The following is an 18,248-nucleotide window of genomic DNA, read 5'->3' on the forward strand; positions in this document are numbered from 1 at the left end:
AGTGGCAGCTTGAATCCACATCTGGAAGCCGATCCAGAGCAGCTGGTTGGCATCAGGGGTGGACTCACTGGCAGTAACCCTGTCGAGCACCTCTCAGCTCTGTGTGGCCTAAAGGCATACCAGAAGGAGTAGGTGTCCAAAATATGGCATGTATGATGTCCTAGAACTCATTCAACAGAGCAAAAGTTGCTCCACAACCACAGAGCATTGCTAGACGGTAGCTCCGCAGGTGGAGTGCAGGACCGGGGCCTCAAAGCATGGGTTCAGGTGGGAGAAGCTGAAAAATGCTTCAATTACTTATTTTTGTGCTTCTTCGACTTACCTGACTTCGAAGAGAATGTTTTAGAGTGGGAAGACGAGCCTCCATGGGTACATTCCAGAGATCTTCCTCTGGTGCAGCGTAAGGCCTTTTCTGCTGCAACACCAGGAGCTTCAACTGCTTGCAGGTCACTGTGAGGCTCACGGACATGCCCTCAGCGCAGGATTTGGGGTCGTGGTCCAATCCCAGGCACTAGAGACAAACCAAGTGAGGATCCAATACTGAAATTTCTCTGTGGCAGTCCCCTCAAGGTTTAAAACTTGTAGGTGTTGGAGGGAACATATCCCTAAGGGCACTAGGACCAAACGCTCAAAGGAGGGTTGATGAAACGTAAAAAAGTAGTCAAAAGGTGACTGATGTAGCTCTCCGGATCAGTGCAGTTGGTGTGGAACGAAAGGAACTGATTTCACACACCAAGGTTGTGCTTATATGGCCACTGCAACATCACTTCCGGCACAAAAACAAAAATGCTGATCCACAATAGAAAACAAGAGACACCGAAGCACACTTTCTGGGATGTTTGTTTTCTATTGTGGGGTTGGTAAACCTTTGATTTCCGATCAATGTGCACCCTAGTGGAAGCATGTTGTTAATAACATGGGAGCACCTTCATTAACTATAGGTTATCACTAATACTTGCATCCTAATTTGTGCAGGCAGCATGTGCAATTGTATGACTCACAGCTGCCATAACAATGTAGAATCAAAGCAACACTGCCTATCGATGAGCAGAGGTACTGCTCAAGTTTTCTGGGTGCCACATGATGCTTGGAGAATACCCTAAAGTTAGAAATCTGCATTTAGAAGTGTCTATAAGACATACCTACACAGGCACAAGTTAACAATCAAATAGATCGATAGATAGATATAAATTCATTGAAAAAAACAAAGGTTACAGAGAAGTTATAGTTAGGCTCAGATTTCATTGGTACAAAAACACTGAAATTCGGCATTCAGCAGTTAGAGTTATCTCAAGTAAGTACAACTCGTGCCCTAAGGTAACAATAACTTGCGCCCTCGCCATGCATCTTCTTGTTAATAGTTTTACAGAAAATTTTGCAATGATATTATCAAGGATGTCTTTAAAGTAGCCATGACTGATGTAATATGTCCGGTAATTAGCAGTGCATGGCAAGGGCGCAAGTGATAGTTACCTTCGGGCACGAGCTATAGTTACTTGAGATAACCCCGTTGGACGTATTAATCCAAAACTTACCAGACAGCAGCTGAAGTGAGCGTCAATTGTTTTTTCAGAATATTTTGTGTACATTCATAATTCGGGGCCAAAGATATAAGCATGTCAAAAAAGCGCTTTTCCTATGGGAACTAGGTCCTAATTGTAACTACCTTGTGGCGATAATAATGGAATGAGCTAGAGCTCCCTCCACGGTCCCTCTGGTGGCCCGAGTCACAGCGTCTATTTGACAAAACTTTGCACAAAAGATCCTGAAGTGGGCCCCCCATTCACAGGGATCTCCCGATCTGGACAGTACAATCTGTAAGGAAGCTGTTGGAGAGTGCCTCCTTCCAGGACTGGAGAAATGGAGGCTGAGACACTTTAGGCGACATTTACCCTGGGGTTGTTTGAGGAAGCATGTGACACGTTTGAGCTAGGACAAGGGCATTTCCTGCAACATGCGGGTTTATCTAACATTGCAAGAGCAATCTGGCCCTCTTACCCCAATGCACCCAAGGCATCACGCACTCTGGGGATCCTATTGTCCTGCAAGTCAGGTAGCCACCGGATTTCTTTGCGGTACAGAGCTATGAGAGAGGACAGGACGACACATACACCACACTCCCGAGCAGTGTGGAATACTCATTAGAGAAGCAGCTGGGGGAGGTGAAATGGTTCAGCATTCATTCCATTACGCACATCGTTTCCTGTAATGCGCCTTTTAATGTGATACATTTCAATTTCCTTCAGTGGACATACCTGACGCCCACGGATCTTTCCAGATTCTGTTCCTCAAGACTGGACAGCTGCCCTAGGTGTGGGAGGGATAACGTGGGCTTTTGGCATCTGGCATGGGAATACAGAGAAGTACAGAATTACTGGGTACAGGTGGTGAAATGGATAAATAAAGCAGTGGTTATCCAGATTCAGGTAACCCTGGCCAGCTGCCTCCTAGGGTATCTTAGATGCCAGAAGGGCAATGTTGGACTTTTTTGCCTCCTGCCTCCAATTTTTTTCTGACCTATTGCTGTTGGCTTTTGAACTTTGAGCACTTTACCACTGCTAACCAGTGCTAAAGTGCATATGTTCTTTGTATAAATTGTATGTAATTGGTTTATCCATGATTGGCATATTTGATTTACTAGTACGTACCTATTAAAGTGCACTAGAGGTGCCAGAGCCTGTAAATCAAATGCTACTAGTGGGCCTGCAGCACTGGTTGTGCCACCCACAGAGTAGCTTTGTAATCATGTCTCAGACCTGCCACTGCAGTGTCTGTGTGTGCAGTTTTAACTGTAAATTCGACTTGGCAAGTGTACCCACTTGCCGGGCCTAAACCTTCCCTTATCTTACATGTCAGACACCCCTACGTAAGGCCCTAGGTAGCCTCAAGGGCAGGGTGAAGTGTATGGTTAAGGTAGGACATATAGTAATGTGTTTTATACGTCCTGACAGTGAAATATTGCTAAATTCGTTTTTCACTGCTGCAAGGCCTGTCCCTCTCATAGGTTAACATAGGGGCTACCTTTAAATCTGATTAAAGTGTAGATTCCCTTTGGGAGCAGATGGACATTTGGAGTTTGGGGTCTCTGAGCTCACAATTTGAAAATACATCTTTTAGTAAAATTGATTTTAAGATTGTGTGTTTGAAAATGCCACTTTTAGAAAGAGAGCATTTTCTTGCTTATACCATTTCTGTGACTCTGCCTGTTTTTCGATTCCCTGTCTGGGTCAGTTTGACAGTTGGGCTGGTTGCACCTCACACTAGACAGTGACAAAAAGGGAGTTGGGGTGTAGTCTGCATTTCCTGTGCTAGGAGGGAGGGAAGGAGCGGTCACTTACCTGAAAGGGCTGTGCCTGTCCTCACACAATGCAGTCTCCAACCCCCTGGTGACTGTCTGGGGCCTGGCCTGGGCAAGGCAAGGCAGGATTTCACATTCAAGAGAGACTTTGCTTTGAAGTAGGCCGACTTCAAAGGAGACATTGGGTATAAGAAGGGCACCCAAACCCACAGACTTTAGGAACATTCTGGAAACAAGAGGAACCTCTGCCTGGAGAAGAGCTGAAGAAGAACAGCTGTCGTGCATGTGACTGTGCTTTGTGGAGCTATCCTTCAGTTGCTGCTTCTGCCAGAATAAGAGGGCAAAGACTGGACTCTGGGTGCCTTTCATCTTGAGATGAAATCTCCAAGGGCTTGATTTAGAGCTTGCCTCCTGTTGTTTGAAGTCTCAGGGACAGCAAAGACTTCCCTCTGCCAGCACCTGGAGTCTCTGGAGAGACTCCTACTCTGCGGTGCCCATCCAGTTCCTGGGACCCTGAAAGGAGAAGCTGGCAACCTAAGAGGAGGAAATCAGCGCTCAGGACGCCGTGCGGGGAAAAGATCGGCGCGGCTCTGATCTGCGGCTGAAGAAACGATGCGCTGCCGGCTCCGCAGCTGAAAATCAACGCTCACTGGAAACGCGACCGAAGAATCGACGCACGGAGCAGGAGAAACGACGCGCAGCATCGCTGACGGAGGCTGGGAGATCGCAACCCGCGCTGCGTGGTTTACGGATCATCGTGCAGCTGGATTTCCGATGCAATTACGGCTGGGCGTGTAAAAACAACGCAAGGCCTGCCCGGACCCAAGAGTGCTGACCGTATCAACGCATCGCTCTCCTGTGGAGAGAAGTAACGACACGCTCGACCCGATTAAAGGAGAAATGACACAAGGTCTTGCTCGTGAGTGATATTGACGCATCGCAAGCCCTTTTTGACGCACACCAGCCCGTGCGGGGTTATTTTTGACGCGCACCAGGTACATTTTCATGCTAGAAGCACTAGCGTGTGTTTAAAACTACTTTAAGACTCTTTTTGATTTTTAATTGATAACTTGACTTGTGTATTGTGGAGTTTTGTCGTTTTGACGAAGTTTTGGTTAGATAAATATTTCCAATTTTTCTAAACCTGTGTTGTGTGATTTTGTAGTGTTTTCATTAAGTTACTCTGTGTGTTTTTGTAAAAATACTTTACACCTAGCACTCTGAAGTTAAGCCTACTGCTCTGCCAAGCTACCAAGGGGGTAACCAGGGGTTAGCTCAGGGTGATTCTCTTTTACCCTGACTAGAGTGAGGGTCCTTGCTTGAACAGGGGGTAACCTGACTGTCAACCAAAGACCCCATATCTAACAGGCAAGAAAATGGCATACAAGCTCCTGCAACTAGGACTGGTCCTTGCAAAATGCAGAGTGGCCATTACCTGGATGGGCACAGCTCCACCACACATGACGAAATGGTTGGGGGACATGGGAGAGTGGTCTCTAGCAGACGAAATGTACATTAGGCTAGCCAGGTGAGATAGGAAGGTGGAGGAAGATCTGGGCACTTGGCGAACGCTTAGTGAGCGGTTCTTGAACCCAGATGTTCCAGAGGAGGGGTCCACCTCAGCGGACGATTCAGATCGTGAAGGGGCCTAGAGATCAAAGGGATAGGAGGCCCATGTTGAAGAGGTGAGTCACAGTAAAGTCAGGCAGACAATCAGGACGTATCTATGTTTACTCTATAAGTAAGGCATGGGGTGGAGTGGCTTCCCCAGTTTTACAAGTATATTACTGGTAATTTATGGTTTTTACAGGTATGTGTGCTGAAATGCTGTATGAAGCTGTGTGCTTGTTTTGTAATAAAATGAAAAATAAAGTTCTTAAAATCAAAAAGAAAAATACTTCATCCACAATATCGACATTAAGCATGTATTTACCATTCTTACCTTCATATCCACTTACCTATACTGGTGATAAAGTGGTAAGGTTGATATTATGATATTATATTTGTGATATTTCAACTGTGATATAGTTTTACAGAGCTCCAGCAGTAACAGTAACATCATCAAGACACTTTCTATAATTATTGTGGCTTATTTCAAGAGATGGGTTAGCAACATTATTCAGTATGGTTTTCCCAATTAATAACAAGGCTGCTGAATCAATGATGCTCCAACACATAGCACCCTCTAGAACAGAAATCACACCTAAAGCAGTTACATGACCACAACCCGTCTGGAACTCACAATACTCACACTCCACCCTATGCATGACAGCAAGCTGGTATCCAATCAGCATGGCAATTTCAGTTTAAAAAATTGCAGCCGAATTCACTATCTGTCAGCTGTGAACTGATGCAAAGTACAGTTAATCGGATAAAGTGCTAAACGGAGAAATCTACTTTATGAATGACAAATTACAGTCTATAATTTATTATAATCTGATAAACTCCATAGGTAAATTGTGCTGGACATTAATCATAATGCTTTTTTGGGATACAGCACCTTTCTCAATTTAACCCAAGGCACTTATCACTTAGCACATCACAGCTAAATTTGTCAACCAACTATTCAAACATTAGGTCAAGTTGAGAATACAAGGCCTCTCCTCCATACATTTGCCTTTTGACTAATACTCCCTACACTTCACTTTCTTTTTGGATTCAATCTTTTGTCATTTCCCTGTCAAAGCAATTAAAACCTCTGTGCCGCACAGTGTATAAGCATCACATAATTAAAAAATGTTGAATTGAAGCACATAAGCGGTGGCACTTGAGGTCCTTATCTTTGGGGTCTGCACAGAGCATAGAAATGTTAGAACAAATGGAACAATTTCAGTACAGCGTTTCAGTCATTCTAGTAGTTTACCCAAACATTAGAATTTAATTTAAAAAGTCTGCAAAGCTGGTAATGGCATTTCTTAATGAACCTTTGCCCGCAAACATAACTGCCATTATGTAACCAATAGTAAAGATTAGTAAGAACCATTGGACAAAAAGAAAAAAGGGAGCACACTGCCTCAAACTCCAGCAAAAAGTTAGCCCCAATGCATCATGGTAAATGCAGTCACTTTGTTTTGTGTTGAAAAAGTAATCAAAAGTCTTTCACCTAAGTAGGTGCAGCAAGTGCTGTGTATCTCTGGACACGTGTTTCTAGGTTTAGCCCGTCATCAGCAGAGAGCAGCCAAAGTCTGTGGGGTTGCTTGAAATGCCGCCAAAAGTCTTCTCAGGTTTATGTACCACTCACTGGCGCACAGGTGCCTCACCAGAGCTCGTCAGCTCGTTAGCTCAAGGGAGCAGTCATTGGACAAAAAGAAAAAAGGGAGCACACTGCCTCACACTCCAGCAAAAAGTTAGCCCCAATGCATCATGGTAAATGCAGTCACTTTGTTTTGTGTTGAAAAAGTAATCAAAAGTCTTTCACCTAAGTAGGTGCAGCAAGTGCTGAGTATCTCTGGACACGTGTTTCTAGGTTTAGCCCGTCATCAGCAGAGAGCAGCCAAAGTCTGTGGGGTTGCTTGAAATGCCGCCAAAAGTCTTCTCAGGTTTATGTACCACTCACTGGCGCACAGGTGCCTCACCAGAGCTCGTCAGCTCGTTAGCTCAAGGGAGCAGTCATTGGACAAAAAGAAAAAAGGGAGCACACTGCCTCACACTCCAGCAAAAAGTTAGCCCCAATGCATCATGGTAAATGCAGTCACTTTGTTTTGTGTTGAAAAAGTAATCAAAAGTCTTTCACCTAAGTAGGTGCAGCAAGTGCTGTGTATCTCTGGACACGTGTTTCTAGGTTTAGCCCGTCATCAGCAGAGAGCAGCCAAAGTCTGTGGGGTTGCTTGAAATGCCGCCAAAAGTCTTCTCAGGTTTATGTACCACTCACTGGCGCACAGGTGCCTCACCAGAGCTCGTCAGCTCGTTAGCTCAAGGGAGCAGTCATTGGACAAAAAGAAAAAAGGGAGCACACTGCCTCACACTCCAGCAAAAAGTTAGCCCCAATGCATCATGGTAAATGCAGTCACTTTGTTTTGTGTTGAAAAAGTAATCAAAAGTCTTTCACCTAAGTAGGTGCAGCAAGTGCTGTGTATCTCTGGACACGTGTTTCTAGGTTTAGCCCGTCATCAGCAGAGAGCAGCCAAAGTCTGTGGGGTTGCTTGAAATGCCGCCAAAAGTCTTCTCAGGTTTATGTACCACTCACTGGCGCACAGGTGCCTCACCAGAGCTCGTCAGCTCGTTAGCTCAAGGGAGCAGTCATTGGACAAAAAGAAAAAAGGGAGCACACTGCCTCACACTCCAGCAAAAAGTTAGCCCCAATGCATCATGGTAAATGCAGTCACTTTGTTTTGTGTTGAAAAAGTAATCAAAAGTCTTTCACCTAAGTAGGTGCAGCAAGTGCTGTGTATCTCTGGACACGTGTTTCTAGGTTTAGCCCGTCATCAGCAGAGAGCAGCCAAAGTCTGTGGGGTTGCTTGAAATGCCGCCAAAAGTCTTCTCAGGTTTATGTACCACTCACTGGCGCACAGGTGCCTCACCAGAGCTCGTCAGCTCGTTAGCTCAAGGGAGCAGTCATTGGACAAAAAGAAAAAAGGGAGCACACTGCCTCACACTCCAGCAAAAAGTTAGCCCCAATGCATCATGGTAAATGCAGTCACTTTGTTTTGTGTTGAAAAAGTAATCAAAAGTCTTTCACCTAAGTAGGTGCAGCAAGTGCTGTGTATCTCTGGACACGTGTTTCTAGGTTTAGCCCGTCATCAGCAGAGAGCAGCCAAAGTCTGTGGGGTTGCTTGAAATGCCGCCAAAAGTCTTCTCAGGTTTATGTACCACTCACTGGCGCACAGGTGCCTCACCAGAGCTCGTCAGCTCGTTAGCTCAAGGGAGCAGTCATTGGACAAAAAGAAAAAAGGGAGCACACTGCCTCACACTCCAGCAAAAAGTTAGCCCCAATGCATCATGGTAAATGCAGTCACTTTGTTTTGTGTTGAAAAAGTAATCAAAAGTCTTTCACCTAAGTAGGTGCAGCAAGTGCTGTGTATCTCTGGACACGTGTTTCTAGGTTTAGCCCGTCATCAGCAGAGAGCAGCCAAAGTCTGTGGGGTTGCTTGAAATGCCGCCAAAAGTCTTCTCAGGTTTATGTACCACTCACTGGCGCACAGGTGCCTCACCAGAGCTCGTCAGCTCGTTAGCTCAAGGGAGCAGTCATTGGACAAAAAGAAAAAAGGGAGCACACTGCCTCACACTCCAGCAAAAAGTTAGCCCCAATGCATCATGGTAAATGCAGTCACTTTGTTTTGTGTTGAAAAAGTAATCAAAAGTCTTTCACCTAAGTAGGTGCAGCAAGTGCTGTGTATCTCTGGACACGTGTTTCTAGGTTTAGCCCGTCATCAGCAGAGAGCAGCCAAAGTCTGTGGGGTTGCTTGAAATGCCGCCAAAAGTCTTCTCAGGTTTATGTACCACTCACTGGCGCACAGGTGCCTCACCAGAGCTCGTCAGCTCGTTAGCTCAAGGGAGCAGTCATTGGACAAAAAGAAAAAAGGGAGCACACTGCCTCACACTCCAGCAAAAAGTTAGCCCCAATGCATCATGGTAAATGCAGTCACTTTGTTTTGTGTTGAAAAAGTAATCAAAAGTCTTTCACCTAAGTAGGTGCAGCAAGTGCTGTGTATCTCTGGACACGTGTTTCTAGGTTTAGCCCGTCATCAGCAGAGAGCAGCCAAAGTCTGTGGGGTTGCTTGAAATGCCGCCAAAAGTCTTCTCAGGTTTATGTACCACTCACTGGCGCACAGGTGCCTCACCAGAGCTCGTCAGCTCGTTAGCTCAAGGGAGCAGTCATTGGACAAAAAGAAAAAAGGGAGCACACTGCCAACTTTTTGCTGGAGTGTGAGGCAGTGTGCTCCCTTTTTTTTTGCACTGTGTCGAATGACGGCTCCCTTGAGCTAACGGGCTGACGAGCCTTGGTGAGGCACCTGCGCACCAGAGTGGTACATAAACCTGAGAAGACGTTTGGTGGCATTTCAAGCAACCCCACAAAATATGCTGCTCTCTGCTGATGACGGGCGAAACCCAGAAACACGTGTCCAGAGATACACAGCACTTGCTGCACCTACTAAGGTGAAAGACTTTGATTACTTTTGTTAATGTGAAACAAATCTGACTGCATTTACCAAGATGCATTGGGGCCAACTTTTTGCTGGAGTGTGAGGCAGTGTGCTCCCTTTTTTTTTGCACTGTGTCGAATGACGGCTCCCTTGAGCTAACGGGCTGACGAGCCTTGGTGAGGCACCTGCGCACCAGAGTGGTACATAAACCTGAGAAGACGTTTGGTGGCATTTCAAGCAACCCCACAAAATATGCTGCTCTCTGCTGATGACGGGCGAAACCCAGAAACACGTGTCCAGAGATACACAGCACTTGCTGCACCTACTAAGGTGAAAGACTTTGATTACTTTTGTTAATGTGAAACAAATCTGACTGCATTTACCAAGATGCATTGGGGCCAACTTTTTGCTGGAGTGTGAGGCAGTGTGCTCCCTTTTTTTTTGCACTGTGTCGAATGACGGCTCCCTTGAGCTAACGGGCTGACGAGCCTTGGTGAGGCACCTGCGCACCAGAGTGGTACATAAACCTGAGAAGACGTTTGGTGGCATTTCAAGCAACCCCACAAAATATGCTGCTCTCTGCTGATGACGGGCGAAACCCAGAAACACGTGTCCAGAGATACACAGCACTTGCTGCACCTACTAAGGTGAAAGACTTTGATTACTTTTGTTAATGTGAAACAAATCTGACTGCATTTACCAAGATGCATTGGGGCCAACTTTTTGCTGGAGTGTGAGGCAGTGTGCTCCCTTTTTTTTTGCACTGTGTCGAATGACGGCTCCCTTGAGCTAACGGGCTGACGAGCCTTGGTGAGGCACCTGCGCACCAGAGTGGTACATAAACCTGAGAAGACGTTTGGTGGCATTTCAAGCAACCCCACAAAATATGCTGCTCTCTGCTGATGACGGGCGAAACACAGAAACACGTGTCCAGAGATACACAGCACTTGCTGCACCTACTAAGGTGAAAGACTTTGATTACTTTTGTTAATGTGAAACAAATCTGACTGCATTTACCAAGATGCATTGGGGCCAACTTTTTGCTGGAGTGTGAGGCAGTGTGCTCCCTTTTTTTTTGCACTGTGTCGAATGACGGCTCCCTTGAGCTAACGGGCTGACGAGCCTTGGTGAGGCACCTGCGCACCAGAGTGGTACATAAACCTGAGAAGACGTTTGGTGGCATTTCAAGCAACCCCACAAAATATGCTGCTCTCTGCTGATGACGGGCGAAACCCAGAAACACGTGTCCAGAGATACACAGCACTTGCTGCACCTACTAAGGTGAAAGACTTTGATTACTTTTGTTAATGTGAAACAAATCTGACTGCATTTACCAAGATGCATTGGGGCCAACTTTTTGCTGGAGTGTGAGGCAGTGTGCTCCCTTTTTTTTTGCACTGTGTCGAATGACGGCTCCCTTGAGCTAACGGGCTGACGAGCCTTGGTGAGGCACCTGCGCACCAGAGTGGTACATAAACCTGAGAAGACGTTTGGTGGCATTTCAAGCAACCCCACAAAATATGCTGCTCTCTGCTGATGACAGCCGAAACCCAGAAACACGTGTCCAGAGATACACAGCACTTGCTGCACCTACTAAGGTGAAAGACTTTGATTACTTTTGTTAATGTGAAACAAATCTGACTGCATTTACCAAGATGCATTGGGGCCAACTTTTTGCTGGAGTGTGAGGCAGTGTGCTCCCTTTTTTTTTGCACTGTGTCGAATGACGGCTCCCTTGAGCTAACGGGCTGACGAGCCTTGGTGAGGCACCTGCGCACCAGAGTGGTACATAAACCTGAGAAGACGTTTGGTGGCATTTCAAGCAACCCCACAAAATATGCTGCTCTCTGCTGATGACGGGCGAAACCCAGAAACACGTGTCCAGAGATACACAGCACTTGCTGCACCTACTAAGGTGAAAGACTTTGATTACTTTTGTTAATGTGAAACAAATCTGACTGCATTTACCAAGATGCATTGGGGCCAACTTTTTGCTGGAGTGTGAGGCAGTGTGCTCCCTTTTTTTTTGCACTGTGTCGAATGACGGCTCCCTTGAGCTAACGGGCTGACGAGCCTTGGTGAGGCACCTGCGCACCAGAGTGGTACATAAACCTGAGAAGACGTTTGGTGGCATTTCAAGCAACCCCACAAAATATGCTGCTCTCTGCTGATGACAGCCGAAACCCAGAAACACGTGTCCAGAGATACACAGCACTTGCTGCACCTACTAAGGTGAAAGACTTTGATTACTTTTGTTAATGTGAAACAAATCTGACTGCATTTACCAAGATGCATTGGGGCCAACTTTTTGCTGGAGTGTGAGGCAGTGTGCTCCCTTTTTTTTTTGCACTGTGTCGAATGACGGCTCCCTTGAGCTAACGGGCTGACGAGCCTTGGTGAGGCACCTGCGCACCAGAGTGGTACATAAACCTGAGAAGACGTTTGGTGGCATTTCAAGCAACCCCACAAAATATGCTGCTCTCTGCTGATGACGGGCGAAACCCAGAAACACGTGTCCAGAGATACACAGCACTTGCTGCACCTACTAAGGTGAAAGACTTTGATTACTTTTGTTAATGTGAAACAAATCTGACTGCATTTACCAAGATGCATTGGGGCCAACTTTTTGCTGGAGTGTGAGGCAGTGTGCTCCCTTTTTTTTTGCACTGTGTCGAATGACGGCTCCCTTGAGCTAACGGGCTGACGAGCCTTGGTGAGGCACCTGCGCACCAGAGTGGTACATAAACCTGAGAAGACGTTTGGTGGCATTTCAAGCAACCCCACAAAATATGCTGCTCTCTGCTGATGACGGGCGAAACCCAGAAACACGTGTCCAGAGATACACAGCACTTGCTGCACCTACTAAGGTGAAAGACTTTGATTACTTTTGTTAATGTGAAACAAATCTGACTGCATTTACCAAGATGCATTGGGGCCAACTTTTTGCTGGAGTGTGAGGCAGTGTGCTCCCTTTTTTTTTGCACTGTGTCGAATGACGGCTCCCTTGAGCTAACGGGCTGACGAGCCTTGGTGAGGCACCTGCGCACCAGAGTGGTACATAAACCTGAGAAGACGTTTGGTGGCATTTCAAGCAACCCCACAAAATATGCTGCTCTCTGCTGATGACGGGCGAAACCCAGAAACACGTGTCCAGAGATACACAGCACTTGCTGCACCTACTAAGGTGAAAGACTTTGATTACTTTTGTTAATGTGAAACAAATCTGACTGCATTTACCAAGATGCATTGGGGCCAACTTTTTGCTGGAGTGTGAGGCAGTGTGCTCCCTTTTTTTTTGCACTGTGTCGAATGACGGCTCCCTTGAGCTAACGGGCTGACGAGCCTTGGTGAGGCACCTGCGCACCAGAGTGGTACATAAACCTGAGAAGACGTTTGGTGGCATTTCAAGCAACCCCACAAAATATGCTGCTCTCTGCTGATGACGGGCGAAACCCAGAAACACGTGTCCAGAGATACACAGTACTTGCTGCACCTACTAAGGTGAAAGACTTTGATTACTTTTGTTAATGTGAAACAAATCTGACTGCATTTACCAAGATGCATTGGGCCCAACTTTTTGCTGGAGTGTGAGGCAGTGTGCTCCCTTTTTTTTTTGCACTGTGTCGAATGACGGCTCCCTTGAGCTAACGGGCTGACGAGCCTTGGTGAGGCACCTGCGCACCAGAGTGGTACATAAACCTGAGAAGACGTTTGGTGGCATTTCAAGCAACCCCACAAAATATGCTGCTCTCTGCTGATGACGGGCGAAACCCAGAAACACGTGTCCAGAGATACACAGCACTTGCTGCACCTACTAAGGTGAAAGACTTTGATTACTTTTGTTAATGTGAAACAAATCTGACTGCATTTAACAAGATGCATTGGGGCCAACTTTTTGCTGGAGTGTGAGGCAGTGTGCTCCCTTTTTTTTTGCACTGTGTCGAATGACGGCTCCCTTGAGCTAACGGGCTGACGAGCCTTGGTGAGGCACCTGCGCACCAGAGTGGTACATAAACCTGAGAAGACGTTTGGTGGCATTTCAAGCAACCCCACAAAATATGCTGCTCTCTGCTGATGACGGGCGAAACCCAGAAACACGTGTCCAGAGATACACAGCACTTGCTGCACCTACTAAGGTGAAAGACTTTGATTACTTTTGTTAATGTGAAACAAATCTGACTGCATTTACCAAGATGCATTGGGGCCAACTTTTTGCTGGAGTGTGAGGCAGTGTGCTCCCTTTTTTTTTGCACTGTGTCGAATGACGGCTCCCTTGAGCTAACGGGCTGACGAGCCTTGGTGAGGCACCTGCGCACCAGAGTGGTACATAAACCTGAGAAGACGTTTGGTGGCATTTCAAGCAACCCCACAAAATATGCTGCTCTCTGCTGATGACGGGCGAAACCCAGAAACACGTGTCCAGAGATACACAGCACTTGCTGCACCTACTAAGGTGAAAGACTTTGATTACTTTTGTTAATGTGAAACAAATCTGACTGCATTTACCAAGATGCATTGGGGCCAACTTTTTGCTGGAGTGTGAGGCAGTGTGCTCCCTTTTTTTTTGCACTGTGTCGAATGACGGCTCCCTTGAGCTAACGGGCTGACGAGCCTTGGTGAGGCACCTGCGCACCAGAGTGGTACATAAACCTGAGAAGACGTTTGGTGGCATTTCAAGCAACCCCACAAAATATGCTGCTCTCTGCTGATGACGGGCGAAACACAGAAACACGTGTCCAGAGATACACAGCACTTGCTGCACCTACTAAGGTGAAAGACTTTGATTACTTTTGTTAATGTGAAACAAATCTGACTGCATTTACCAAGATGCATTGGGGCCAACTTTTTGCTGGAGTGTGAGGCAGTGTGCTCCCTTTTTTTTTGCACTGTGTCGAATGACGGCTCCCTTGAGCTAACGGGCTGACGAGCCTTGGTGAGGCACCTGCGCACCAGAGTGGTACATAAACCTGAGAAGACGTTTGGTGGCATTTCAAGCAACCCCACAAAATATGCTGCTCTCTGCTGATGACGGGCGAAACCCAGAAACACGTGTCCAGAGATACACAGCACTTGCTGCACCTACTAAGGTGAAAGACTTTGATTACTTTTGTTAATGTGAAACAAATCTGACTGCATTTACCAAGATGCATTGGGGCCAACTTTTTGCTGGAGTGTGAGGCAGTGTGCTCCCTTTTTTTTTTGCATTAGTAAGAACCATGGCTGGATCTGACCCAAGATAATTAAAGGTATGAGGTGTAGGAGTTTCATCTGCTTTGCCTCCTCACAAAACATTTTAGATTTTCTGCATATAATTTTGACCAGGGTGGCTCGTCTTTGGGCAAATGTCACATATCCTCTTGTATTTGAGCAAAGTTATACTTGGGGCAAATCAACTGCTGGTTCTGTGGTGACAACTGCCAAAGTCCTTTATTAGTATCAGTAGCTAAAGGTATTTAAGTGAACTTTATATGTGTAAAGGCAAGTATAGCTATGTTTCTGTTTTCTGTGCCTCTGCTGTTACATGTCCTTCAAGTGGAAAGATCTACTGCGTAACAATCTTTGACTTGGATGTAAGCTTCATAATGAGCTTTTTGTGGTGAATTCTGTTTTTCCAGGAAGAGAAAACCCACTGCAGGTAGTCTTGCCGATCGCTGACCATTCAAGTGCTATTCTTGTGACATGATCCGATAGCTGAAGCTAACAAATCTCCATAAATAGACAGCATTATATTTAATAATTTGTATCTAATGGGCGACCTTTCATGTATTCAATTTTATACCCAGCTTCCCTGTAGTGATTTTTATACCAGTTGAGGTTGATTCCTTTATACATTTAGGTACATTTTGCTTAATTATGTTTTACCGTATTTAATATATATTGTAAGGGCATTTCACATTCAATTTTCTGATGTTTTAAAACCTGTTGAACTACAACTGACACTTCTAAAGGGTAGCCTTATGCTCTGCATAAAACAAAAAAGAAAGCAAAGGTAACTTTTGAAAAGAGACTTTTGCTATGTTTTTGACTGTAGTTCTGGTTTGAGGCCTTTCAATGCTTCTACCCAACCTCCATCTACTACAGGGCAGAACAAATCCTGACAAGGTGTGTGCAATGTTTCATAATTGAAGTATGTGGAAGGAAATGCCAAGCTACTTGCTGGAAGGTGAGGATTCTGTAAATCTGAATCTGAAACCTTAGTTTAAATATGAATGTAAAGCAAAGGAAGAGTGTACTTTTTGCATAAAAGTGTTGAGTAAAGCTACCACACTGAATCCCATGCCGTTATTACAAATTATTTGGCCTGCTTGGGTGGACGAATATCTGCACAAATGTTCGTCAACAAGAAATATGTACACAGAAACAAATAAGGCAGAAGATGTTCACCTCATCAGAAGCCTCAAGTTTTGGGTCAAACTGGCAAAAAATCTGCTCCAAATCCTTTCGAATCACATTTGCTAGTACATTCAACCGCCCCCTGCAAAACCAAAGTCAACAGTTAGCATTATAAAGACAAACGGTCATTATCCAGCACTAAAAACCATATTTATAATGATAGCAGCAATTAAATATTGCATTCAAAAGGCTTAAAGATCTGTTAAGCCTGAAAACAAATGTTTCCAGCTGACGCCATGTACTGGGCAAACAGCCCATTTATTTCATTTTAGTAAGCTCTATATCCTGGATAAGTCCAAATATGGGATAACATTGAGCGATGTTTGTGATAAACTGCAACCATATGTCCTCATGTACTGAGGTCCTAGTCTCAGGATCCACTCCCAACTCCTCAGCCACACAGCCTTGAGGAATTATTCTCTCTACAATCTGCTCCTACTTTCTGACCATGTCCAGTTTGGAAACAAATTGAACTATTAGCCTTTTCTTCACTCTAATGGTTCTATGTCTGCTCGATACGGCAGAAAAGCACTTTACAAATGTGATTAATGCTAGCAATACTAGTGTTACTTTTTCTGTTGTCACTACTACTGCTAATGTTAAAGTGGTCCCTAATCTCCAGCACTTTTCTCTCTAAATTAAAATCACTCCAGATGATCTTGCCAACTACCGCAATCCACCAGTACTCATCTACACTGGATTTAATGTATCAAACAACCTACTGGATATATTCTAGAAAAAACGTCACCCAGCAGCAAGCATAAATTCAATATACTTGTTTCAACCCTAAATTATATTTTCAAAAGGATTTGTGAAAGAGAATATAACTAAGACTGGCCCACAATCATCACTAACAATACACATCACAAACAATATAAGCCAGGTGACAATGTATATTTCTACTTTGTCTAAAGTGGCAGATGAACCTACTAAAATATATGAAATGCATCTCCATTTTGTAAACAAAAGTGATAATCGTCTTGCACTTCAGAGGAGCTGAACAATCAAGCTCATCCTCCTGTCAAGAAGTGGTCATGACCCATCTAGCCCTTCCATGAAAAAGCCATTTCAGTAGCAAGTCAGCACTTAGAAATATAAGTAACAATACAACTGTGGTGTGCTTGCTTTAAGGGGACATCCACTAACTCGATAATCTACTACACCAACAGCATTACATAAAAGTAAAACACTGAGATTGGAATTACAGAGAAAGGTACTATCATGTTCAGGATAAGTACAGCAAATGCTTATTTTAATTTTCAGTTACTGCAATGTAATTACGGGGTAATTGTTTATTTACCATGATTATTAAACCCATGAAATAGGTTATTAAGGCTAGTTTTACCACAAGGATTGGAGTAAGACTATTAAGTAAGTTAGAGAAACTATATACATAAGGGAACTAGATTAGGTTTAGTGTTAGAGTAAGTATAACATAAACTAAATTAATAAAGGATTATGGTTAGTAGTGGGATCAGGTTAATTACAGTATTAGTGGTAGTGTTAGGTTGTTGTTAATAATGATTTAACTTACTTGAAGATAAATTAGAGGTTAGAATTAAGTCAAAGACAAATTATCTAATTTAAATTACGTTTAGAATTAGTAATGGGGAAGGGGTAAGGGAAATAGTCAATTTAAATATGTGTAAATTAAAGGTTACTTTTAATATCAGAGTTACGTTAATAATACCTATTTATTTTAATAATGTCATTTGGCATAAGGGTTACTTTAAGGATAGCAATTATATTTAATTACATTTAGTTTAAAATTAGAGATTCAATTAAGGCTATAATTTTATAATAAAAAATAATAATTCAATAGAGTACATAGAAGACCGCCAGGGCAAGAATGACGGAAGCACGCCAACAATCAAACCACATTCCGACCGCGGCGGTAAAGCCGCGGTCGCACCACCGGGGACGGCGGTGTCCCGCCGATTTTCCCCCGGCGGTGATAATCCGCCAGGGCAGCGCTGCAAGCAGCGCTGCCCTGGGGATTATGACCCCCTTACCGCCAGCCTGTTTCTGGCGGTGTACACCGCCAGGAAGAGGCTGGCGGTAACGGGTGTCCAGGGGACCCCTAACAGGGCCCCGGCCTGCTTTTCACTGTCTGCCTGGCAGACAGTGAAAAGCGCGACGGGTGCAACTGCACCTGTCGCACAGCCGCAACACCGCCGGCTCCATTAGGAGCCGGCTCCTGTGTTGCGGCCTCATTCCCGCTGGGCCGGCGGGCGCTAACATGGTTAGCGCCCGCCGGCCAAGCTGGAATGTCGGAATGTGGGCCGCTGTAAAGTGGCCGCATGGAGGCCACTTGGCGGTTCCCGCCTGGCGGGCGGCAGTAGTCGCCCGCCAAGGTCGGAATGAGGGCCATAGACTCTAATCCTTAGAAGACAGGAGTCTAATTGCAACCTTTGGTATGATTCACCTCAGGATCTCTGCAATACAAAAATGGGCTGGAGGGCACCTTCACGAAC

The 18,248-nt window shown here is 45.1% G+C and overlaps 1 protein-coding gene across 1 annotated transcript in view; it reads right to left on the minus strand.

Moving 5' to 3' along the window:
• Positions 1 to 18,248, minus strand: part of OGDHL (oxoglutarate dehydrogenase L) — a 664,251-nt gene that overhangs the window by 430,137 nt on the left and 215,866 nt on the right. The window contains exon 8 of the mRNA XM_069240663.1: positions 15,766 to 15,856. Coding sequence (XP_069096764.1) covers positions 15,766 to 15,856 — 91 coding nt within the window. The remainder of the gene's footprint in view (positions 1 to 15,765; positions 15,857 to 18,248) is intronic.

This window comes from Pleurodeles waltl, chromosome 6 (assembly GCF_031143425.1).
Source record: "Pleurodeles waltl isolate 20211129_DDA chromosome 6, aPleWal1.hap1.20221129, whole genome shotgun sequence".
Classification (NCBI taxonomy): domain Eukaryota; kingdom Metazoa; phylum Chordata; class Amphibia; order Caudata; family Salamandridae; genus Pleurodeles; species Pleurodeles waltl.